This window comes from Trachypithecus francoisi, unplaced genomic scaffold, assembly GCF_009764315.1.
Source record: "Trachypithecus francoisi isolate TF-2019V2 unplaced genomic scaffold, Tfra_2.0 Lachesis_group7, whole genome shotgun sequence".
Taxonomy (NCBI): domain Eukaryota; kingdom Metazoa; phylum Chordata; class Mammalia; order Primates; family Cercopithecidae; genus Trachypithecus; species Trachypithecus francoisi.
The window spans coordinates 50678201-50704496 of NW_022681472.1; the positions used below are offsets into that span (position 1 = coordinate 50678201).

Consider the following 26296-nt stretch of genomic DNA (forward strand, 5'->3'; position numbering starts at 1 on the left):
CAGTGTTAGGATTACAGGCGTGAGTCCCTGCGCCCGGCATGAATTTTTTTAATCTAATTGGTAAAACATCTTTAAGGAGAATGAGGTTTTCTTTTTAAAATGCAACTGTTTAGAGGTTCTAAACTCTCTCCAGGTACACTTGATCATTATTTTTATTCTTGGAGATAGATCCTAACTCTCCCCATTACCCCTGTGCTAGGTTGTATGTGATAAGGTTTTCCCACTTGGTACGAAACTTTCAGTGCTTCTGTGACTCTACAGATCAAATAAAATTTCTGACTAGAATCATTTCAGAATCTGTGTTTTAGGAGTTGGTTTTTTATTAAGATTTTTTCCTATCGTATTTGTTTCCTAATGAGTTGAATTTTTTAGAGGGAAAGTTCAAGATATGAAGATAAAAGGGATAGTGGGCTGAACACCCATGTGTCTACCACCCAGCTACTAATTAACAGTAATTAGCTCATGGCCAGTCTTGTTTCATGTGTGCCCTTTCCCACATCATTCCTCTCTCCTCTGGATTACTTTGACGCAAATGCTGATTTTAATGCTTATTTCCACCCCAGTCCCCAAAAGAAGCTATCAGGTTCTCGATATCTATCAAATTCACAGTATCAGCTTAATAGCTGTCAAGTTCTTGATATACCGATTCTGAACTACTTCACAAAATTATAATTTGTTTCTAGTTTGGACATTTGGGAAGTAAAATCTCCAAATACTAAATTCTGTGCTAGGACATTTGGCAAGAAATATGAACTAACGTTTTATTTCTAGATCTGTGGTTTAATCTGCTTGTGTTAACTTACGAGGTTTCACCTGACTCTTCACAAAGGAAGCCCTGTTTTTCAACTGTTACCTCTAATGCTTTATGTCTATTTTTCTGTTTCAGCAACGAATCAGTATTCAGCAGCTCTTCACTATTACCTCCAGGCAGGAGCTGTGTGTTCTGACTTCTTTAACAAGGCTGTGCCCCCTGATGTTTATACAGACCAGGTAAATTGTTTTCATGGGCTGGCTGGCTTCTTGCCTACCTGTATATGTTCTTCATGGGCCCCCTTTTGGCTGAACTTACCCATTTCCTTGTAATATGATTGTAAGTCCCAGATTCATGACTCTAGAACAGATTGCTCTCCGTATTTTCATTGTCCCTATTTCTAGCACTTATAGCTATCTTGATTCCCCCAAAACACCTCAAATTCAACTTGTCCAAACTGATTTGTATCTTACTTTACCATAAAGTAATAAACTCCTAATACACTCCTAATAAATTCACGTGCCCTTTCAAAAACAAAAAAAAAACTGCAAAATACCAAACAACCTTTTTTGTTTAACCATCTGAGTTATTCAAGCCCAAACCCTGGCCATCATTTTTGACTTTTTTCTTTACTGATCCTCCTGCCACCATCCAGTTAGCTCTCAAGTCATATGGATTCTATCTCCTAAATCCCTTTTTTTTCTTAATTTCTTTGGTATATATTTAAGATATACAGAATTATGTTTTAATATACGCAGTGAAATGATTACTACAGTCAAACAAAGAAACATATCCGTTGCCTTCCTTAGTTACCCATTTTTTGTGATAAGAGCACCTAAAATCTCTCAGCAGATTGTTAGTATACAGTACAGTATAATGAATTCTAGTCCTCATACTGTATATCAGCTTGCTGGACTTACTCTAATTGCAAATTTGTGCCCTTTGAACTACTTCTTCCCATTTCCTCCCCATTCCTGCACCTGGTATCAAATTTTGTCCATTTTTTTTTTTTTTGATATGCGTTGCTATTTCCTCCGATGTACTACCAGTATCATAACTTAAATGATATTTTAAAAACACTTATAATGGCTTTTGAAATAAGATTGAACATTTATTAGATTTTTAGTTTTTTTTTTTTTTACAGCACTTTTAGGTTCACAGCAAAATTGAATAAAAGGTACAGAGTTCCCATATACCCTGTTCCTCCACACACAGCTTCACATTTGTGAAGTGGCACATTTGTTACAATCCATGTTAGCTGGTTTTTGAAAATAATGAGAATTTTGCTTTTGTAGGTAATAAAACGAATGATAAAATGTTGTTCTTTGCTGAATTGCCACACACAGGTTAGTTTATAATATTATGAAGTTGTTTTGTTTTTATGTATGTTAGAGTTTATAATAAAGCATTGAACTGGAAATTATATTTATTTTACATATCGAAATCACTTAGGGTATGTAAGAGTTTGGCATATTCTTTAATTTTTTTAATAGTTTATACAATGTCAACTAAAATGAAAGTATGAATTAAAAACATTGATCTTTAAACCTCCTAAATGGGAAAAAAGTATTTTTCAAGTTTTTAAAGATACTTTAGATTAGAAATGTGCATTAGTCATTAGGGAAATGCAAATCAAAACCATGAGATACCACTTCCTACCCACTGGGATGGCCGTAATCTAAAGACATTTAAAAACAAATGTTGGTGAGGATGTGGGGACACTGGCACCCTCATATGTTGCTGGTGGGAATATAAAATGGTGTAGCATCGAAATGGTACAGCCTCAGGAAAACAGTTTCCCAGTTCCTCAAAAAGGTAAAAAAGTATTATATGACCCAGCAGTTTCACTCCTAGGTGTATACTCAAAAGAATTGAAAACATATGTCCACAGAAAAAGTTGTACACAAGTGTTCACAGCAGCCTTATTCATAATAGCCAAAAAGTAGAAACAACCCTAATGTCTATCAAATGATGAATGACTAAACACAATGCAGCATATCCATGCAATGACGTATTATTCAGCCATAGAAAGGAATGAGTTACTGTTGCGTGATACAGCATGGCTGAACCTTGAAAGATTATGCTAAGTGAAAGAAGCTAGACACAAAAGACTACATAGTCTATGATTCCATTCATATGAAATGTTCAGAGTATGGAGACAAAGTAAATTAGTGGTTATCAGAGGCTTGAGGTGAGAGGGAATGGAGAGTGACTGCTAATTAATGGACTTTTTTGAGGGAAGTAGTGAAAATGTTTTGAAATTACATAGTGGTGATGGTTGTACAACTTGGTGAATATACTAAAACCCACCAGATTGGGTACTTTAAGAAGGTAACTATTATGGTTTGTGAATTAAGTCAATAAAAACTATCTTTTAAAGAGATGGACATTATGACCTGAGTGAAATGTTTTCTATGTTAAGCAGACTGGCAGCCTAAATTTTGCCAAAATGAGCATCTATACTTGCCAGCTGTGAAAGGTTTAATTGTACGCTCTGTATGTCCTTGAATGTCATGACACTTTTGCTTGGCAGTTTTCCACCCCCTTCAGTTTTCTGAACTGGCTTTTTGCCAGCTTCTCATTCAAACAGACCTCTAAAAATTTTTGGTTTAGGTCACTGATGAAGAAAATATTGGTCAGACAGACACGTGTATAAAGGTTTTTGAACGTAAAATTGGGTGGAATCCATAAATGAGCTGATTCAATGTGATCTATAAGGCTTCTTAAATAATATATTCTTCATATAAATAATTCAAGATTACTCTGTAAAACCAAGCTTTCATTAATGAAACCATTTTCAAATCTTTGTTAATGTAGGTGGCCATTTTATGTCAGTTCCTCAGAGAAATTGACTACAAAACAGCATTTAAATCTCTGCAAGAACAAAACAGGTATGAATAATTTTTTTAAAATAATGAGGTCAACATTTTTCTGCTTAAGAAGTAACTGAATTCTCTTTCAGTCACGATGCTATGGACTCCTATTACGACTACATATGGGATGTTACCATTTTGGAATACTTGACTTGTATCCTTTCATCAATGTGTGTGATGTTAGAATGATCCATTTCTATAAGTTAAAGGAATATTTAATATTGTATATTTTCCAAATCAAAACTGAAAATGAGTTGAGATTCTCTCATTATATTTAATACTGTCAGATTTATTTTTCTTAACTGATTCATTAGATCTTCATCATAAAAGAGGAGAAACAGATAAAAGACAAATTGCAGTAAGTTACCTTACGCCTTTCTTCAGTGGTATAGTTCCCAGAATATTAAACAATTGTTAAGATGTGAACCAACAAAAAATAGATTTTGTGTGCCTAGTTACTGCCAGAACTTTATTATCAGTGTTTACGTCATAAAAGATCCTTTTTTGATAATTTTAGCTGTTCCATGTCATTATATATTATTTTAAAATATTAGAGCATGTCATTTCTCAGCCCCAAACCTTCCAATGGCTTATCATCTCACACAAAGTTAAAAGTCTTACAATGGCTTATAAGGCTATATACAAGTTGACCTCTAGCCTATCCATCTGACTTTTCCTCCTTGCTAATTTCTGCTACACCAGTACCCCTTCTGTTTTTTGAACAAGCCAAGAACATTCACCACCTAAGAAGGGCCTTTGAAATTTTCTCTTCCAAGAACATCCAACTTCCCTCAGGTGTCTCCTCAATCCTTTCCTGATCGTCTTATAAAGTAACAATGTCTGCTTTCCTTTTCCCTCCAGTACTCTTACTCTCATTTCTTTTTACATTTTTCTCTGGAACAGTTGTCAACATCTAACAATACTGTATATTTACCTAATATCTATTTCCCCATGAGGATAAGGACTTGTTTTGTCATAGTTGTTACCTAGAATGGTGTCTGGCACATATTAGGTGCCCCAGAATCACTGATTAGATGAACTCTGTATCTAAATTTGATGTATGGGCCAAAACATTTTAAATTGTATGGCCATATTTACTTGTCTAACATTTACTGCAGCAGTATCACCACATATCTTTTCTTTGTTATTTCACTTATATTTTTAAAAATGCTATTTATTAAGTGTCTTTTAAACTTTGTACTTGGACTAAAGTGTATGCCTATTGTTTAGAAGAAACAGAATAATAACAGCACTTAAAAAAAAAAAAGTAAAAAGAACATGAAGGCCAGTTCTACTTGATTGGAGGCTATTCATTCTCCCTTTTCTGATTTACCTGGGGCTGGAAGGCAATATTGAAAAATTTTCCTAGCTCCCTTTTGCTATTTCCAAACCACTTCTACTTCTGTCATTTTTTGAGACCCTTACCCTTCATACCTTACTTCCTTACTAGCTCATGTAAGCATCTGGTTGTTCCTCTACATGTGTCAAAAGACGTGATGAATTTACCTGTCACTCTGACGTCACCAAGGACTTTACAAGTCCTTGTCAGCCTCAGATCTATGAAGTGTTATTTTTACTCTGTACCAGCCACTCACAATTACTCTACGTAAGATCTTATACTGCAACCCACTTTCTGCCCATAACCTATCCTTCTCTTACTTCCTGGTTCCTGAGCCCCTCACGATCAGTGAGATGTTCAGGTTTGTGACATTTTTTTCCCAGTCATTCCCTTCCATCTTCCCTTCTCTACTTACCTCAAGTATGACAAATACCATTCTGCACACTGAGAAATACTGATTCAGTTGGTCTGAAGTGGGACCCTGGAATCCCTTTTTTGTTTCCCGGGTAGTCTGATGATGAACCAGGTTTGGGAACCCCTGCTATGATAGAGCTACTCTTGATCAATATTTTTAGCATCTTCACTTTATCCTTTACCTGACCTGGGAAAGCCCTAGCCCTGCATAAGTTCAGTAACTTATGTGTTTTATTTTATTGGGCCACTGAGACTATTGGAAAAAGTTCTACAACTGGTGCCACTGCCAAACCAGTCTCCAACCTTAGTTGGCCCGTCAGCTTTTTTACCTGCCACTAGTTCGGTGGTCCACATTCTCTTTGTGGACTCTAATTTTTAGACTTTCCTGTTTAAGCCCTCATCCTCTCTCTACCTTTTCCATACTTCTTTACCTCCTCTATGCTTGGCATATACCAGTGAAGACTGGCCAGGCTCTGTCCTCATGGATGTTAGTCTTGGGAATGGTGACCTTGTGAGTACTAGCTTCAAATTCCTATTTCATTCGCTGCTTCTTGCCTTTAAAATAATCTACAGCTGTACTCATTGTTAAGCCCACTATGCAGCCCGTAAGAGGTTATACTACTCTTTGATGAAGGCAAATTTTTATGCTTTGAATTCTCTCCCCTCAGTAACCTTTTAATGAGTTATATGATTTCCTATGTCGTCAGCCTCTCCGTAGTCTGTAAGATATTTCATCCTAATACAAGTTTTTGTTGTCTGTGCCTCCACCTCCGGCCCCCTTGTCCCTCTCAGCCTAGCTTTTGAAGCTCTTCAAGCCAGCAATTTGACTAATGCTATCACTGCTCTTACTTTTCTCTCAAGAGCCACCAAACGCCAGATCCACTGGATACTTTCCAGCCCTTTTCCTGATTACAGCTCCTTCCTTCTTGAAAGTCTTTATTCCTTTGGCTTCCCTGACATCATTTTTATTGGACTGCTTTTTCTCTATTTCTTCCTTTTCTTTGTTGTGGGTGTCTCCCTCTGCCTACTCCTTAAACTTGGTTTTCTCAAGAAGTTAGTCCTTGGGTTACTTTTCTGTAACCCTACATTCTCCCTAGGTAATTTAATCCACTCTTGGTTTTGATTAGTGTTCACGTGGGGTGTATTACTTCTCTCAAATATCTGGCTCCGATTCCAGTTCTGTCTCACACTTCGGGTTTTTGTTTTTGTTTTTGTTTTTTTTTTGAGACGGAGTCTTGCTCTGTCACCCAGGCTGGAGTGCAGTGGCCGGATCTTGGCTCACTGCAAGCTCCACCTCCCAGGTTCACGCCATTCTCCTGCCTCAGCCTCCCGAGCAGCTGGGACTATAGGCGCCCGCCACCTCGCCCGGCTAATTTTTTTGTATTTTTTAGTAGAGACGGGGGGATTTCACCGTGTTAGCCAGGATGGTTTCCATCTCCTGACCTCATGATCCGCCCGTCTCGGCCTCCCAAAGTGCTGGGATTACAGGCTTGAGCCACCGTGCCCGGCCTCACTTCGGGTTTTTATAGCCAGTTATCTTTGGGATACCTGTGTGAAACAACTGTGGTTATACTCAGCTACCAACTTTTGCCACATGCATTCCTTCATGTTGAATGGCATCATCCAGCGATTTCTCCTATTCCCTAACTTCCCATACCTGATGATCATATCTGAATAGTCATCTCTCTCTTCAAGCCACATATCAGAAGTCTTATTGTTTAAAGAAATTCTAGGCCAGGTGCAGTGGCTCACGCCTGTAATCCTACCCCTTTGAGAGGCTGAGGTGGCGGGTCACCTGAGGTTAGGAGTTTGAGAGCAGCCTGGCCAATGTGGTGAAACCCCGTCTCTACTAAAAAATACAAAAATTGCCGGCCGGGCGCAGTGGCTCAAGCCTGTAATCCCAGCACTTTGGGAGGCCAAGACGGGCGGATCACGAGGTCAGGAGATCGAGACCATCCTGGCTAACACTGTGAAACCCCGTCTCTACTAAAAAATACAAAAAACTAGCGGGGCGAGGTGGCGGGCGCCTGTAGTCCCAGCTACTCGGGAGGCTGAGGCAGGAGAATGGCGTAAAAACCCGGGAAGGCGGAGCTTGCAGTGAGCCGAGATCTGGCCACTGCACTCCAGCCTGGGCAATAGAGTGAGACTCCGCCTCAAAAAAAAAAAAAAAAGAAAAAAAAAAATACAAAAATTAGCCGGGCCAGGTGGCGGGCATCTGTAATCCCAGCTACTTGGGAGGCTGAGGCAGGAGAATCCCTTGAACCTGGGAGGCAGAGGCTGCAGTGAGCTGAGATCACGCCATTGCACTCCAACCTGGGTGACAAGAGTGAAACTCTGTCTCAAAAAAAAAAAAAAATTCTAATTAAAAAAAAATTTTAAAGTCCTAAACACTCCATAGCAAAAAAACTAGTGTGTATATTTAGTTGGTTGAGGCACTTCTTTCTAATCATGAAAAGTTGAGCCACTGTCTGCCACTATAGTGCTGAGCCACTAGTTATTTTTGCACATTAACAAATGAAGCCCTAGTTTAACTCTAAAAATTACCATGTAGAGCTTACTTACACTTTGAAATAAATTTACATGAATTTACTTAATATATTAAAATGCCACTTAATTAATTCCATAAACTATGGCTCAGCAGTCCATCTTTCCTTGAGAGTGGCTCCGGTTAATTTTTTTTTTTTGGAGATGGAGTCTCGCTCTGTGCCCAGGCTGGAGTGCAGTGGTGCGATCTCGGCTCACTGCAAGCTCTGCCTCCTGGGTTCATGCCATTCTCCTGCCTCAGCCTCCCGAGTAGCTGGGACTACAGGTGCCCGCCACCATGCCTGGCTAATTTTTTGTATTTTTAGTAGAGACGGGGTTTCACCGTGTTAGCCAGGATGGTCTCGATCTCCTGACCTCGTGATCCGCCCGCCTCAGCCTCCCAAAGTGCTGGGATTACAGGCGTGAGCCACCACTGCGCCCGGCCTGGTTAATCTTTATGTTAGTTTTTTTCCAAGACTCTTGGGTTTTACAATTAGAGGTTCAGTTAATCATTAAACTTTATCATTGTTAGCATGTAGATAGCTTTATATTACTTGTACCAACAGAACTTAATTTTTGACACATCTCTAATAACATCACTTTTCTGTTTTGGAAGATCAAAGCCATCGGCCAGACAGAGTTGAATGCAAGCAATCCAGAAGAAGTGTTACAGCTGGCAGCGCAGAGAAGGAAAAAAAAGTTTCTCCAAGCAATGGCAAAACTTTACTTTTAAGCAGTTAAATTTTTTTAACTTTTATTTTTTAAACAATGAGCTAAAAATAAACAGTATTAAAAGGTTAAGTTTATATAATACATATGTACACAATTAGTGGTGTTTTCTTTTCAGACAAAATACTGAAACAAATATTAGTTTAAAAACTATACAGAAGACTTCATACCATAACAATAGCTTAAATTTATAATTTCTTCAGAGGGAGAAGAGATTCACATATCTGATAAACTAGCAATCTAGTTTTCTAATTAAATCTACTTTATGATGCTGGATTTTTTTTTTAAGCTAATTTAAAATATTTAGAAATAGCTAGCCTATGTACAGCAAGTTTTTGTGTCTTTTTTTAATAAATAGGTTTCTGGGAGTCAGTATATATTTGATACTCTTCCTTAAGAAAATAGAAGTTTAGGTCAAGTGTTCAGCTTTATCACTTTGACACTGTCCTTATCTCACAATGGAGGAATTTAGAAAGGACCTTAACAGTTTTACAAACATAAATAAAGCCTTAGTCACACTAAATTAAAAAAAAAAAATTCCTTAGGGATATCTTAGAGTAATAAAGTGACTTCCTCATATAAATAGTTTGAAAGGGTACTTAAGTTTTTCACCCAAATTGTGATATACAAAAAGGTTATTACCAAGCAATCTACATGTTAATAAAGCCCCAGTTAGGAAGGAGCCACAGCATTTATCTTGTTTATAATTTCTTTGGTACTCCCACTGTTTAGAGCACAGGTTGAACACCATGTTCATCTAAGCCTTATTAGTTAAAAAATGTGTTATGGCAAGGCAAATAAACTAGTTTAAAAAACATTAATTTTCACCATTTGTAGAAATTCAAGTTTTATAATAGCTTGCTATAGCAGCTATAGATAAATTAGTCACCTTATTACAAAACTAAACCTTTGTAAACAAGTTTAATTTTCAAGAACCAAATTGCACTAGTCAAGAGTATAGGAATTTTGAGAATCTAACGACTAGATTCAAAGTACTGTATCACTTAGTATATACCCTTTAAGGTAGCACTTACCCAGTCGAAAACTCCAATGAAAAAATTCCTAGTTTATCAAGATAAACATAGTAACACTGGATTAAAGGAAAAACATTGCTATGGTATAGACTGTGGTTGGCTTCTATCCAGTAACCTTGGGAATGAAGACATCTTTGTAAACAAGTCCTGCTGTTTTCTTTTACAGCTAACATAGGAAATAATTAAATGTATTCTTTAGTGCCAATTGTAAGTTTTAAAATCAAAGAATGGCAGTGTAACTTATGAATTGGCTAGGACAATCAATCACGGCACTCTTTTCCTGTAAAACTTTAGTAGTTCAGTGATACCAGTTCTACCCAATACTTGGTGAATTCCAACTTCTTTGCTTAGTTATCTTCTTTAGTGTTTTCCTGGTGGTTTTTCGGTGCTCTTCGGTGGTGTCATAATGCCTCCATTGCACACTGGTGACAACTGTCCCCCTTTGCTGAAGGTGTTTATGTAATTTACTTCTTCCTATACATGGGAAGAAATCATAGTCAAACCAGACTTCTGGGTACTTATTTGAGATTATTTAGGTCTAATTTTTTTTTTTTTTTTGAGATGGAGTCTTGCTCTGTCGCCCAGGCTGGAGTGCAGTGGCCGGATCTCAGCTCACTGCAAGCTCCACCTCCTGGGTTTGTGCCATTCTTCTGCCTCAGCCTCCCATGTAGCTGGGACTACAGGTGCCCGCCACCGCACCTGGCTAGTTTTTTGTATTTTTTAGTAGAAACGGGGTTTCACCATATTAGCTAGGATGGTCTCGATCTCCTGACCTCGTGATCCGCCCGTCTTGGCCTCCCAAAGTGCCGGGATTACAGGCTTGAGCCACCGCGTCCGGCCTAGGTCTAATTTTAATAGTCGTTTTATGTCTTTGCAAGTGTGAAGGGTCATATTCTGAAAGTTTCTGTAACATGTTATATATATTTTTAACTCTTATTTAGACTGTTGGCATTGATCTCGAGACACTTCACAAATCTTGCTTTGATTTCAAAGTAATTTTATTAACTTTTCTACATTTTGAAATCAGTGTGCCCATTAGAACTTTCTTTCCCCGATCATCTTACGTAACTGCCTGAAGGAGAACTCTATTCCTACCATCAGTTTCAGTTACTTACTAGATTCAGATAGCAAAGCCAAAAAACTCACAAAAAAACATACCAGCATGGCCAAATAATTTGTATGTGTCTGGATATTATGTCTGTCTTCCATAGGAATCTTCTTAAAAGTCTTCAGCTTCACTGGACTAGTACTTTTTACTACATTGACAAAAGGTACCATCCAATCTACACATTCTGAAATACTGTCCCACTCCAAACCTAGATAGAAAAAAGTTAGAAAAGCATGAAGGTTGTACATCAGAAACTATCTTACATATGCCTGATGTACTTGGTGCTGTTTTTGAGACAAGTTATTTTAAAAAGAAACCAAAACAAATCATAACCAAAAAGTTTACCATGTCAGAACAGATTATCACTCTCAAACTATTTATATGACTATGTTGAAGGGAAAAGGGACTTCAGAACTTCTTAACCAGTACCTTCTACATGTGAAATTGAAATGGTCAAATCCCAAAGAACTCTTAAAGCAGAACTATAATGTTGATTCGTTTCAACTGTATTTAAATTCCATTTGGTCTTTTTGTTTGTAGACACACATTCAGGATTGGAAAGTACTTCTAACAGAAATTAATCACTGAACAGCTAATTTTTTTTGGCCAAAGTTTTAAATTCATGTTTAGCAGAATGTTAAAGTTCAGAGACTATAGTCCCATTAGTAGTTGTGAAAAGGTAAGAAGACAACAAATAAGAGAGTCTTACCTGAGGCTTTCTTAACCACTTCAATGGAGGTAAAATGGCACAAGGCAGCAGCAGTCAGTATTCTGTACTGGAACTCTAATGAATCAATGGCTAGAATACACAGATCTAAAAGCTAACAAAGGAAAAACAAAAGTACAAGCAATTTAGGAGACAGATGAGTACTAAATGTCTCTTGCTAAAACTTTAGGGACCCAGAGATAAGCCACCAACCTGAAAGAAGTAGACAAGGACCATTGCAATACAACGTGACATGTACTAGCAGGAAGGGCACCTAAATCCAGATTGGAAAAGATAGTGATGGCCTCAGATTGCCATAAATGAGTCTTATAAAGTAGCCAGGAAGATTGGGAGGCAGAGAATGTTCTAGGTATAGGAACATCACTTGGAACTCAGTTCATAGTTCAGAACTCCTAAGGTGAAAAATATGAAATAAGCAAGGAGTACCTTTCCTTCTTATCAAGAAAGACGAGGGGTGGTGGCTAGAGAGAGGCATGGTCTAGATTGGATCACAAAGGGTCTTTAAGAAGTCAGAACTTTATAGGCTGATTCTTGAAGCTATTGGAAGATTTTTAAATCAAGAAAGTTCCATTTTAAGAAAGATACCTTAGAATGCAGTAAAACAGACTAGAAGAAAACCTGTTTATTAAGCAGTGAGATTAGTTAGAAGGCTGTATAATCTAGGCAATAAGAGCTGAACAAGTAGCAGTGGAATGGTATAGTGTAAAAGGGCAAGATTTCACACATTTGAGAAGATACTTGTGCAGCAGAATTAAATTTCAATTCTGTTTGTCCTCATTGGTCCATAAAGTAAGAGAAATGGGAGAAGAGTTGGGAATTGGAAGTAAAATATTAGTGTTATATACCTCTCGAAACTCTACATTGTTTATTGGCTTATCAAAGATTTACCCTATCAGAAGGGTGTAGCTGCCTAGGACAATCTGGGATGCTAGGAATTCTGGATGAAAAAATTAAGCTTTTAATAAAAAGTTTTATAAACCAATTCCAGTATACTTAGTGGTTATCCAATTTGAGTATTCATAATGTGCTAGATATAAGCACCATTGCCCACAAATTTTAACCTAGGTGACTTAATATTCATCCCCAAATGTCTTCCATATGTTGAATTTTTCACTTCCCACACAGAATAAGAATGTAGATTTTCTTCACTTTTGTTATATGACATACAGCAGCCTTAAGCTTACTTATGAGAAGTAAGCAAGAAAGAATGGGATATCCTTTTTTTTTTTTTAATTTGAGATGGAGTCTCACTCTGTTGCTCAGGCTGGAGTGCAGTGGTGTGATCTCGGCTCACTGCAACCTCCACCTCCCAGGTTCAAGCGATTCTCTTGCCTCAGCCTCCCAAGTAACATGTTGGCTAGGCTGGTCTCAAACTCCTGACCTCAAGTGATCTGCCTGCCTCATCTGCCCAAAGTGCTGGGATTACAGACCTGAGCCACAGCGCCCAGCCAGATCCTCCTCCTCCTCTAATTACTTACTTTGTTAAATATGCTAGCCTGGAAAAGTTTACTTTGAATTACGTTCTAAAAAATTTTTTTAACAAAGTAATTTTAATTCTGATATTTAACTTGATAGGTACTCTGTGTATCCAAATGTAAAGACACCATACAGAATAATTCTGTGACATTATAAAGCTTAAACACAACTGGCTAAAAAATGCTTTTCCCCATTTTATATCAAAAAGATACTTTAGTTTGGACTCCTAAAGAATGAAAGTACTCAGAAAAGTGTAAGGACTTTGTTTTCTAGAAACATTAAGCAACATAAACGTTGGGAGGCCGGGCGCGGTGGCTCAAGCCTGTAATCCCAGCACTTTGGGAGGCCGAGACGGGCGGATCACGAGGTCAGGAGATCGAGACCATCCTGGCTAATACGGCGAAACCCCGTCTCTACTAAAAAATACAAAAAACTAGCCGGGCGACGAGGCGGGCGCCTGTAGTCCCAGCTACTCGGGAGGCTGAGACAGGAGAATGGCGTGAACCCGGGAGGCGGAGCTTGCAGTGAGCTGAGAGCCGGCCACTGCACTCCAGCCTGGGCAGCAGAGCAAGACTCCGTCTCAAAAAAAAAAACAAAAAAAACAAAAAAAAACATAAACGTTGGGGACAGAACTTTACGCATCAAAAGTTTTGTTCTAGAATTAAGGAGTGAAGTCAATGTCATTATTTTGTGATATAGCCTATTTAAGACTATACACTAAAACCTGTAATTAATAATGATATTACCATTGAATCAATAAAAATGTCAGTACCTGAGCTATTTGAATGAATGTTTCCTGAGAATATTGAGGTAGAAGAACTTTAGGAGCATCTTTAAGAGCATCAACTTGGAGAAAGAGATTTAGCCAGGAGATGATTGTTACAGGACAAAGTTCCCATTTCAAAGCCTGTTAACAGAATTTAAAAATGCCTGTTAATGAATGTAGACACATATACCACGTTATATAGTAGAGTTTAGAGGTTAAGTAAATTCCCCATCCAACCATAACCATTGTCAATATTTTGATGCATTAACGTCTTAGAACTGGATCCTAATACCTCAGTTTTGACTTTTTACATTGTAGTATTTGAGATTCAATCACAACTATTTATGTTACTTAGTAACACGGTTTCTTTTTTGCAACTAGGAAAATATAATTATTACCTTTAATATAATGAGTTCCATCCTTAAGATATCCTCTTCACTGCAAGCACCATCAGTGACGTAAGCAAACTCTTGGAGTTTAGGAGCATAGATTTCCTTTAAATTGTAATTTTTTTATTGAGTACAATTGAGATAGAAATTAATTACAAATGTTCCTCAGTTTACAATGGGGTTACATCCCAATAAACCAAAATATCAGTAGAAAGTACATTTTTATTTTCTTGGAGAAATAAGCAAAAATTTAAAAAGTACATTTTCTTTTTTCTTTTTTTTTTTTTTTTGAGGCAGAGTCTCACTCTGTCACTTAGGCTGGAGTGCAGTGGTGCAGTCTCGGCTCACTGCAACTTCCACCTTCCAGGCTCAAGTGATTCTTGTGTCTCTGCCTCCCCAGTAGCTGGGATTACAGGTGTGTGCCACTATGCCCAGCTATTTTTTGTATTTTCAGTAGAGACAGGGTTTCACCATGTAGGCCAAGTTGGTCTTGAACTCCTGACTGCAATGATTTGCCCGCCTCGGCCTCCCAAAGTGCTGGGATTAACCACCGCACCTGGCCAGAAAGTGCACTTTCAACTTAACGGTATTTTCAACCTATGCAGACATAGCCCTGTTTTATGTCAAGGGGCATTAATGAATGCAGGTTTTCAACCATCATAAAGTCAAAACATTGTAGGTCAAACCATGGTAAGTAGGGGACCATCTATATACAAATCACACACAAGCTTCAGATTTAAGGACAGCTTCACTAAGTAAATATAAATCTCAGTAAAATAATTCTATAGTCAAACTTAGACATTTTCATATCTAGGTATCTAGTAACTATATTGATTATCAATACTTCTTTTCATAGAATTGACTTTGAATTTTCATTAATAAAACTAGAATATCTTATGTCATTTCAGTTAAAGAACAGCCAAACTTGTTTTAAGATTGCCTGATACATTGGTCAGATCAAAAGGAGACACCCTGCCGGGTGCAGTGCAGCAGCTCACACGTATAATCCCAGCACTTTGGGAGGTCAAGGTAGGAGGATCACCTGAGCCCAGGAATTTAAGATCAGCATGAGCAACAAAGAGAAACACTGTCTCTACAAGAAAAAATAGCCAGGCATGGTGTTGCATCCCTGTAGTCTCAGCTATTCCAGAGGCTGAGGTGAGAGGATCGCTGTAGCCTGGGAGGTCGAGGCTGTACTGAGGGGTGATAGTGCCACTGCATCCAGCCTGTGTGACAGCAAGACCGTGTCTCAAAAAACAAAAGCAAAGCACCCAACAAATAAGGTCTAGAAACTAAAAACATTTCCTTTACCCTAGTACAAAAATAATGGTTAGTCAAAAAATACTTCGTGCAGTTTGGCTAACAGGTCCGTTTTAGCACTCCAGAGAAGAATTAGAATCATCAAAGGATTAGGTGTCTCCCACATAGGAGAACAGGCTAAAAGATCAGGATTTTGGTCTAGAAAGTTGTCTAAAACAGTATAATTTCAAGTAAGGATAGACTGAACACAAGTTTATGTGCCAAATTCAGCAGAATTTGGGGATGGCTCTTAAAGCTCAAAAGACATTTAAAAGAAAAAGGAAAACACTTAAAAAATTAATATATGATCACAGTCTCTCTTCCCTCAATATGATACCAGCTATAAAAGTCTTAGGTGAAAGTACTGATGATATCCATCACGTATTAAGAAAAGTAAATTGAGCTTATGGGAAGGAAAATCTTAAGAAAGGAGTTGCCTTCTATCATGGCAGCACCATCAGATTCAAAAATATTAGGCTGGCCAGGCGCAGTGGCTCATGCCTGTAGTCCCAGCACATTGGGAGGCCGAGGCGGGTGGATCGCCTGAGTCAGGAGTTCAAGACCAGCCTGGCCAACATGGTGAAACCCCATCTCTACTAAAAATAAAAAAATCAGCTGGGCGTGGTGGCAAGCGCCTGTAATCCCAGCTACTCAGGAGGCTGAGGCAGGAGAACCACTTGAACCTGGGAGGCAGAGGTTGTAGTGAACCCAGATCATCCCATTACACTCCAGCCTGGGTGAAAGAGTGAGAGACTTTGTCTCCAAAAAAAAAAAAAAGAAAAATAAAAGGCTGGATAAACCATTATTCTAACCCAACACAGTATTCATTTCATTTTATTAGCTGTTTAGTTTTCAAAGGTCATTCTGTTTAATACAAATGCTATAATTATGTATACAAATAGAGCATCAATATGTTTCGTTTGGCAGAATGAGCCATGGGACATTTCACTTAGATACTAATCCCAGAATCTAAACCAGAGATTTATAATAAGGCTCAGACATTACAGAGGGAACTATGATAATTTATCATTTATCCCTGCGATAATGTTCAGAAAATGTACTGAGAAACAAAAACATTCACTTTTCTAAGGAGTTAATATAAGACATAGTATTCTTTGGGATTAATACATTGATTAAAAAAAAGTTTGGGATAAATATATCTAAGGATACCCTGAGAACTTACCTCAAGTTTGGAAGCAATGAATAATGAGGTAATTCCAATGAGTTGAAGCATATTTTTATTTATATCCTTTTGTGTCAACATAAATCTATCAAAAAAGTCTTGTGCAAGATAAAATGTTTCCCTATGAAGTGTGTATACTTCACATACCTAAAGAATCCAAACATTTAGATATTATCCTCTGAATTTCTCAAATTAGAAAGTCATCTCTCAGCATATCAGATTTTAAAATATGTTTAAGCCAAACTGATAGCAGAGCTAAGATAGGAAGGGAAAAAAAGAAACTAACGTGTTATTAGGATAAACAAATCTATTACTGTCCACATTTACTAGTTTTACAGTTTTTCTTACCTCATTTATTTTTCATATTTTACTGCACTAGTTAAATATTATCGAAGGATACTGAACGTTTAACATTGGTCATAAAATCTTATCCCTTGTTTCTGACTTTGATAGGAATTGCCCTGATGTTTCAATATTGTTAATAATAATAAATAGTATCTGTCATTTCCACACTTTTAGGAAAAGCTTTTAATTCTCACAGTAACTCCTTAAGTAGGTACCATTATCCCCATTTTGGAGGTGAGGAAATCGAGATATATACTAGAGTTTTTTTTTTTTTTTTTTTTTTTTGAGACAGGGTCTCGCTTTGTCACCCAGGCTGGAGTGCAGTGGCTCACTGCAACCTCTGCCTCCCAGGTTCAGGTGATTCTCCTACCTCAGCCTCCTGAGTAGCTGAGATTACAGGTATGTGCCACCATGCCCAGCTAATTTTTTGTATTTTTAGTAGAGATGGGATTTTGCCATGTTGGCCAGGCTGGTGTCGAACTCCTGGCTTCAACTGATCTGCCTACCTCAGCCTCCCAAAATGCTGACATTATAGTTGTAAGGCCCCACACCTGGCCACCTGAGTTTCTAATAATGAGTTAAGAAAATCTCATTTGCTGGCCGAGTGCGATGGCTCACACCTGTAATCCCAGCACTTTGGGAGACCAAGGCGGGCAGATCACTTGAGGTCAGCAGTTCAAGACCAGCCTGGCCAATGTGGTAAAACCCCATCTCTATTAAAAATACAAAATAAAGACAGGTGTGGTGGCCCGCGCCTGTAATCCCAGCTACTTAGGTGGCTGAGGCACAAGAGTCACTTGAACCCAGGATGCAGAGGTTGCAGTGAGCCGAGATCGTGCCATTGCACTCGAGCCTGGGCGACCACAGCAAGGCTCCACCTCAAAAAAAAAAAAAAGTTGAATTTCAAAAAATGTCTTTTGCATCTATTGAGATCTTAGCATTTTTCTCATTTACTGTTAAGGTAATAAATGAATAGATTTTCAAATGTTGAATCAAGTTTACATTCTTAGACTGAAGAATATACTAAGACAGAGTTTAACACTGCCGGATTTGATATATTCTGTATGCTGTTCCATACATAATCATATTTAGGTAAAAACAGGAATAAATTGAATAGGATGACCACTGGATGACTGGATGAATATCAGTATAACAAAAAGGAAAAAAATTAAAAATTAACGTAATTATGCTTAGGTTGAAAGTCTATGGTCTTTTTCCCTTAGAATGCTTCATCTCTGTCTTAAAGACAGACTACAGAGTAAATACCCAAGAGTTGGAGGAAAAATCAGTTTGTCATCAACATAAGTAATCATTTCCTCAATAATAATTTTAGAGACTTTTTTAGAGCTATTATCCAGAGAAAGGGAATGGACCTAAATAAGAGAGAAAATTCTGGCACAAATCTATAGGGGCTTCAGGATCACTATTCCTTCAAATTAATTTTATATTTCAGAAAAGAATAGAAGAATATAAAAAAAGAAAGTAGCTGGACTATAGAGGGCTTAGAGCTTCCAGATATCCATAATCTCATTACGGTTTAGGATATAGAAATCAGGATTCCTCATGATCGGTTGATTTTGTTAATACAGAAAAAGACTTGAGAGGGCCCTAAAGCCTAGTTCTAGTTCTTCACTTTGTATAGCATAATTCAAAACCTAATCAACTATACGTTCCATTCACCTTGTGTATCTGTGGCACCTAGAAAGTGGCTGGTACATAGCAGTACCCACAGATAACAGGAGTTCTGGATTGGGTTTAGTTACATGTAGTAGGTTTGTCATTTTACTCTTATTTATAGAGTCACTTTCCACTTTGGGTACCATCAGCTACAGTAAGTACCTCAAAAAAGACAGCTTCCTGGGGATGAACAATAAACTCTGGAGAGTACATGGAAAGCACATTTACAGCTAAATATTTTTCCATCATACAGAGACAAAGGAAATTTGTATTGGTGTAACATACCTCTAAAAGCCAGTCTAGAAGTATGGACCTCATCTGTGGTTCCAAGTCAGAATGCAGAACTTCAAAATGTTTTTCATGAACATATCTGCTTTCCTTTTTTAACATGTTTAGCCAGACTTCTTTTGAACATCCCCAGCTATGGAAAGAGAGGGAAAAAACCATAATTTTTTTTTTTTTTTGAGACAGAGTCTCGCTCTGTGGCCCAGGCTGGAGTGCAGCGGCACAATCTTGGCTCACTGTAATCTCCACCTCCTGGGTTCAAGTGATTGTTGTGCCTCAGCCTCCCAAGTATCTAGGAGTTATAGGTGCCTGCCACCAAGCCTGGCTAGTTTTTGTATTTTTAGTAGAGATGGGGTTTCACCATGTTGGCTGGGCTGGTTTTGAACTCCTGACCTCAAGTGATCCACCTGACTCAGCCACTCAAAAGTGCTGGGATTACAGGTGTGACCCACCATGCCCGGCTAAAAACCATAATTTAAATTGTGCAATCCATGTAATATACAAACTCTGTTTCACATAGATAAAATTCAACTTTCAGACACTGAAATGCAACTTTTTTTTTTTTTTTTGGAGACAGAGTCTTGCTCTGTTGCCCAGGCTGGAGTGCAGTGGCCGGATCTCAGCTCACTGCAAGCTCCACCTCCCGGGCTTACGCCATTCTCCTGCCTCAGCCTCCCGAATAGCTGGGACTACAGGTGCCCGCCACCTCACCCGCTAGCTTTTTGTATTTTTTTTTAGTAGAGACGGGGTTTCAACGTATTAGCCAGGATGGTCTCGATCTCCTGACCTCGTGATCTGCCTCCCGAAGTGCTGGGATTACAGGCTTGAGCCACCGCGCCTGGCCTGAAATGCAACTTTTAATTAGAACTTGGAAGAAACTCTTAAAAAGTAAATTAGAAAAAAAACTTCTACCTTTATTTTTGGAAACCATTTTCTTTGCATGAATAAATAGAAGCCTGAAATAACAGTGGGAACCTGGACTATGATCATCCAAACTTGCAGATTTCAAGGGAGTGCTTTCTAGTCCCACTTATTTATACTTTACAAAGGTTGCTGATAACCATGTTGCTTTTCCCTTAAGTGGTCTGAGGTAATCTGTGAAAATGGTTGGCTATTCACTTGACCTGGAAAACCCTAAAAAAATCATGCAGCTCAAGAGGTTCAAATCTTTGTGTTCACTGTAAGAACACTCGTGAAACTGCCCAGGCTATCAAGGGTATGCATATATGAAAAACCACGAAGTGGCCAGGCACGGTGGCTCACACCTGTAATCCCTGCACTTTGGGAGGCCCAGGCGGGTGGATCACCTAAGGTCAGGAGTTCAAGACCAGCCTGGCCAACATGGTGAAACGCCATCTCTACTAAAAACATAAAAAATTAGCTGGGTGTGGTGCATGCCTGTAATCCCAGCTACTCAGGACGCTGAGGCAGGAGAATCACTTGAACCTGGGAGGTGGAGGTAGCGAGATCGCACCATTGCAGTCCAGCCTGGGCAACAAGAGCAAAGCTCCGTCTCCAAAAAAAAAAAAAAAGAAAAGAAACACCATGAAGTATTTTTAAAATGTCACTTTACAGAAAGAGCATGTACCATTCTGATATTACAATGGTGGAGTTGGTAGGTGTGCCCAGGCCAAGCAGTGGGACTGGACACAAGGTTGGTGGTCCAAAGAGTGCTGAATGTTTGCTGCACATGCTTAAAAATGCAGAGAGTAATGCTGAACTTAAGAGTTTAGATGTAGAGTCTCCGGTCATTGAGCATCTCCGAGTGAACAAAGTACCTATGATGTGCCAGCGGACCTACAGAGCTCATGGTCGGATTAACTCATACATGATCTCTCCCTGCCGCATCAAAATGATCTTTAGTGAAAAGGAACAAATTGTTCTTACACCAGAAGAGGAGGTTGCCCGGAAGAAAAAGATATCCCAGAAGAAACAAAAACTTACGGCACAGAAGTAAATTCAGCATTAAAATAATGCAATTAAAAGTGAAAAAAAAAAGTTTTCTCAAGAGCAATACAAAAATTTAAATACATAAAGCATGTGATCACAGTCGAGAAGTCTCAATCACCTCTAAATAGATCATCTATAGCAGGATCACATATGGGGTGGGTAAGGTGGGACAGAGTCCAGGGAAAGGGGGATTGGTGAGTTTAAGTGTCTGATTCCATTAAATTCCTTATTAAGGCCAATCATAATACACTACATGTTTTGTATAAGCTGTACCTTTAGTATACTCGTGGACTAGAAAAAAGTAGTATAGACCTTACTAAGTTTGGTAAGAAATAAATAGGGTTGATACATCTATTGAAAAAGCTTCCTTTGAGTTGAAGCTGCAAGAAACAAGAATAAAAATTTTAAAGGAAAAAGCTGTACATGAAAAAATGTTTCTATCTTAACAAAAAACTAATTCAGTCCTGTTAAATCTTTACAGTCCTCAGCAAGCAAATGAAAATTTTATGGAATCGGTGTTTTAAATACCCATATCATTTGCACTACTCTTAGATAAAATGACATATGTTTAAATATTAGTAAAGAAAACAATTTTTACAAGTTTTTCTATTTTATGACAGCAAAAGACAAAATAGTGCCATGTATTAAATCAGCACAACTTTATATCTTTGAAATAAAATTACTGAAATTTTTCTTACCTTAAATCAGGCAAAGGTGAAGGATTAATAAAAAGATTTTTAAATCTGTAATTTGTAAATCTGGAGAAATCACTTGTTCCTATTTCTTTGTGAGGTGTTTCAATGATAATGCAAGGACTGATCCCCCCAGATAATACAGGTGGCCAACAATTCTGTCATTAAAAATAAAGAAGAATATCAATTTGTGCAAGGAAAACCTTAGTTTTTATAATGGATCTTTTATAAATGAAAGCTAATATGTCTAAAGAATTGTAATTTTAGCTAACATAGATGGCAATATAGCTAATTTGACATTCATATTTTATAAACAAGCCATATAACTCATGTTGATTTTTATAGAGTAATAGGATATTTTAGACAACAAAATGCAATTCTGGTAATAGAAGACACTAGGTGTTGAAGGAGGCAGTAATAACAAAATGCATCCGTAGTCTAAAATACTAATCACTTTCAAGACCACAGAATCGCAGTTCTCTGTATCTAGCAATAGTAGCAGGGACTTTTTTTTTTTTTTTCCCAAATAAAAAGCTCTTTTTAAAAAAAGTGTGCTCTGATACTTTTGAATATTTGAAGGCAAAACCTTAAATATGGAATCAATTACTTAAAGGATCCTTTTCCCAATAATGCTGGTTTCAAAGGCAATCACTATCTCCAAAGTGCTTTCTGTAAAACACATAGGAAGAAGAGGTACCAAAGGGCTGCGTGCCAGGCTGTCAATGATCTCACATCCTATTTATGCCCAAGAAGCAGCTATTAGGACCGTCTACTAGAGTCTGCGAGGGAACAAAGAGCAGTATATTGGACAGATTAGGCGGGCCCTGGTGCACCAGGCAGTTCCAAGAGGGAGGGATTTACAAAAAGGAACCAGCTGCTTGAAGGCACTTACTCTGCAGCTGTAGTAGGATTCGGGCACATAGAAACCACCCAAAGATAAGCGCCTTCCTGCTGACCTCTAGGGGCATTAAAAAAGTAAAAGTGTCAGAGGAATCTATTGCAAAGCAATAAACACATAATTCTATTCTTATTCGTCTATCCTCCATTTTCTCCCCAAACCCACCCAGTCCAGTTCTGCATTACCCTAATTTCATACTGATGTTTCTTGGTAACCTCCTCTCTTCTTTTTTTGACATCCTGGAAAACAGAAAAGACCATTGGTAAACTAAAGTCCCAGCATGGCATTTAGTTCCTCCCTCTTTCTCCTTAAATCACCTGGGTGGTTTTCCTCTTCTTGGCCTGGATTATCTGGACTTCTTGGGGTGATTCCGTCTGGCTGGGCTGGGGCTGCTGCTTAGCTTGTAAACGGCTACTGTGGTGAATTTTTAAAAAGGAAGTGTAATTAGTAAGTTAAAGGCGGCAACTAATTTGAAACATGTCTCTAAGACAGATGTTACCTTCGTCTTGACATTCTCTTCTTTCAGGTGTGTAAAACCTCTGAAGGGGGGAGAGGAAAAGCCGCAGTCAAGTACATTGTCATTCACATTCTCCAAGTGCTGATTTGGAGGTGAAAGCTCAGTCCCTCCGAAGGGGGCCTGGGCCGTGTGACCCTGCCATCTTCTATGCTATGTTAGCTAGCTCATGGTAATTCATTTTGGATACACGCCTGCATTTTCTCAACTGAATGTACTACCAAGCACTCCTGGCACCTTGAACACGCAGGGAGGCACATCTTCCTCAAACGGGTTTTTCTGGGTTCTCCACCCTCTCCCCCGTACACCGAGAGTGGGGCTTGGGTAGCGCCCCCACGTCCCGCCTCCCATCCTGGATGAGCGCGGAGAGGGGGTTGTGGAGGCAAAAGGCTGTGGAGAAGCCGGTTCCGCGCCAATTTGGAGAGCGGCGGTGGCGGGGAAGCAGGGGGCGGAGGAACCGAGACTGGTGTCACGGCCTTCAGTCTCCTTTCCCTCCTTCCCGGTCCCGCCGCCCTACCGTCGCTCGGAGAGGCGCCCGGACCCCAACTCCAGATGGGAAGCGGGGGGGCAGGAAAAGGAGCTAAAGAAAGGGGAGACTGGGCTGGCCGGGAACTTTTCTCCCCATGGAGGGGACCCGGCCTCCCATCCTCTCTCCCACGGGATAGCTCCCTAAACGAGGATGGGATAGAGAAGCCCCTAGAATGAGGGGCGGCTCTCCATGCCCTGCTGCTTCCCGGTCCCCTGCCAAGATTCCTGACAGGGACGGAACGCGGGGACCCATGACCCCCAGCCGTCTAGTTCTCAGCCCTCCCGTTTTTCCTCCCTGAGGTTCCCGCCTGTGGTAAGGGATCGGCCCAACTGGGCTTTCTTTCCTCCCGCATCCCCCTTCGCGCAGCACCTCCTCACCGCCAGACCCGCTACCGCTCGGCTCAGCTGGCGCCGGCGCCAACCCAATATATAGGCCAGGCCGGGCCCGCCCCACACGCATGCGCCTCAGACTGACACCTCCGGACAGCGCGCTCCCCTCCCGCCCGTCCGCCCGTCCGCCCGCGCGCCAGCGCGCCGCGCCCTGCTCTCAGTGCGCGCCCGCCACCCGGAGCGGCTGTGGGGTCCACTCTCCCAGGCCTTCGGCCCGTGTCCACCGCGCTCCACGGCGCGGCCGGCGGCGGCAGGGAAACTCTCGGGGGCTCCTTCTCCGCGGCTGGCCTCCCCACCGCCCGGCTCCCGCATCTCCCGCCAGTTTGGTCTTGCTCCCTCCCACTGCATTTCGGGGGTGTCAGGCTGCAGCTCAGCCCGGGCGCATAACAGGGTGACCCGACTCGGGCGATCATAGGGTGGCTGGGAAGTGACCGTCCTGGGGCGCGCCCTAGCTGTCCCGCCAAGGCCTCAGGGAACCAGGGTCTTTCCTGAGCGACGCGGGGACCCGAGGGCCCGCCCCTCGGGGAGGAGAGAAGCGTTGGCTGAAGAGCTGGCCAATGGGAAGCGCGGGCGGCAGCACAACGTGGAGTGGCTGCAGAATGTAAACATCGCTCAGCCGCGCGCCGGGCCACGTGCGGCTCTGCGCTCCTCAGTCCCGGCCCGCGACCACTCCGAGCCCGCTCCCCCAGCCCTGCGCTGCACGCTCAGGAAAGGAATCTCCAGCCCGCCCACCCAGGTATGTATCAACCCTATTTTTCGGCTCCCTGCTCCCCCTACCGGGTTTCTTTCCCCATAGGTGGGTCGCTCCCTCAGCCCGCCGCCCTGCCCCTGCAGTGGCCTCCAGCTGCCACCCCGCAGTCCTCGCGCAGGAAACGCTCGCGCCACGCCGCGCCCTTCCTTGCTCCCTCTCTAGTCCCCATCTCCAATTCCGGGGTCCCCGAGGGTAAAACCCCTCTTCGGAGCGGGGCCCGAGAACGGCATTCCCCCTCCCCATGAGCGCGGTGGATCCCGGGGACAAGGCCGGGTGGGAAGAACGGTCGCCACCACTTGCAGGCCCCGGACCTGCCTGCCGCGCCCCGCCCAGCCGCCGCCGCCGCCAGCGCGCCCTGCGGAGCCCGCGCGATCCGGCAGCGCGGGAGGGCGCCGTTCGCGCCCGAGCGCAGTTGGGAGGAGGCGGGCCCGACGCTCTTCCTTTACCATTCCCGGAGTGTTTAAACTTAGGGGTCCCTTCGCTGCCTCTATGAATGCCCCCACAACTAGCGCACCCCAAAACTGCACATCGTCAAGTCAGACTTGCGGCGGGTATTCCGCAAAGAGGTTTTGCGGCGGGAGCAGCGAGACGGGGAACAGATCTGGGAACAAAGATCCCCCGGGTGGAGGAGCAGTGCGAAGCCCTCTCGGAGACCCGCGGCAGCTCGGGCGGGCCACGTCTGCCCCGGCCCTGAGCGAGCGGGAGGGCGAGCGGGCCGCGCCGGGGAGACGGAGCTTCGCGGGCGGGAGCCCTTCCCGAGATGCACCGGGAGGCGGCGCCCGGCGACCCCGGCTCCCGCCCGGTCTTTTGTGCTGCGCCGCTGGAGCGCGCTTGAGGCCCGGGAAATAGCCGCCGCCGGACGGTCGCTTTGAGGCGGGCGAAGTCCTTTTCCACACTTTTTCCATTCTTCGTCTCGTGACGCCGACAAAGTAATTGTTTCTCTCCCTAATTTACCTGTAAGAGCTTTGCCCAAGGTGACAGCATCAGGAGAAGTTCATGCCTTGTCAGTCCCAAGAAACTTTCTGCCATTTCTAACGCTTAGGATGGCTCTGGGCGGGGCAGAAGTTGCCTCCCTTTTGCAGTCACTCAAAACGCAGTTTCCGGTATAGCTAGCTTAAAGGTCCAACAGCATGATGTCAAGAAAAGGGGTCGGGGTCTCCCAACAAGCGTCACCGGATAGTGAGCAGAACTGGTGGCCTTCGTGGTTGAATTTGATTAAATGTACTGAAAACCAGTATGTCGAGTAACGTTTGTGGGATTCATCTTTGAATGATGAATGTATGCTCAGTACTGAGTTAACTAGTAAATTGGTTTTCAAAGACACTGCTCTTATAAATATCCTTTGCCATACTCTTGGCTATTATGTGAACAGAATACAATCATAGTAAAGGAGAAATTAGAAAATTCCAAGACTTCTTTGTGTGGAAAGGAATAGAGTGAATTCTCCCATATTACAGGTACCTGGTCAGTAGACAAGTGGGTCTGTTAAAAAAAAGAGAAAATAAAGGTCGGGGGGCGGGTATGTGTGTTTTTAGCTTGCTTTTCTCCTACTTACCCGTTTTAAAATTCACCTAAAGTATATTTCCCCTATTGTACATGTAAAGTTAAAACACCATGGTAAATAAACTGTTGGCCTCTACCATGCTTCTTTGGGG

At 41.1% G+C, this 26296-nt stretch overlaps 2 protein-coding genes across 4 annotated transcripts in view; one reads left to right on the top strand and one right to left on the bottom strand.

The window, feature by feature from the left end:
- Positions 1 to 8726, top strand: part of INTS8 (integrator complex subunit 8) — a 59054-nt gene extending 50328 nt beyond the window's left edge. The window contains exons 22-27 of the mRNA XM_033202658.1: positions 887 to 990; positions 2047 to 2097; positions 3569 to 3642; positions 3714 to 3778; positions 3939 to 3982; positions 8517 to 8726. Of these exons, the coding sequence (XP_033058549.1) occupies positions 887 to 990; positions 2047 to 2097; positions 3569 to 3642; positions 3714 to 3778; positions 3939 to 3982; positions 8517 to 8633 (455 nt within the window). The 3' untranslated portion in view covers positions 8634 to 8726. The remainder of the gene's footprint in view (positions 1 to 886; positions 991 to 2046; positions 2098 to 3568; positions 3643 to 3713; positions 3779 to 3938; positions 3983 to 8516) is intronic.
- CCNE2 (cyclin E2) lies at positions 8623 to 25696 on the bottom strand. 3 transcript variants are annotated; one of them, XM_033202659.1, is made up of 13 exons: positions 25596 to 25696; positions 22958 to 22997; positions 22776 to 22872; positions 22644 to 22697; positions 22453 to 22518; positions 21567 to 21718; positions 18919 to 19054; positions 16612 to 16758; positions 14139 to 14234; positions 13747 to 13881; positions 11481 to 11592; positions 10822 to 10979; positions 8623 to 10137 (listed from the first exon to the last, which is right to left on the bottom strand). In XM_033202659.1, exons 2-13 carry the CDS (start codon positions 22969 to 22971, stop codon positions 10024 to 10026), a joined length of 1281 nt encoding a protein of 426 aa, XP_033058550.1. In that variant the 5' UTR covers positions 22972 to 22997; positions 25596 to 25696; the 3' UTR covers positions 8623 to 10023. The 3 variants fall into 3 exon arrangements, with proteins under 3 accessions (XP_033058550.1, XP_033058551.1, XP_033058552.1); XM_033202660.1 differs by lacking the exons at positions 22453 to 22518; positions 25596 to 25696 and adding an exon at positions 23879 to 23956; XM_033202661.1 differs by lacking the exons at positions 22453 to 22518; positions 25596 to 25696 and adding an exon at positions 23879 to 23902 and having other exon boundaries at positions 22776 to 22869.
- Between the last annotated feature and the right edge of the window lie 600 nt (positions 25697 to 26296).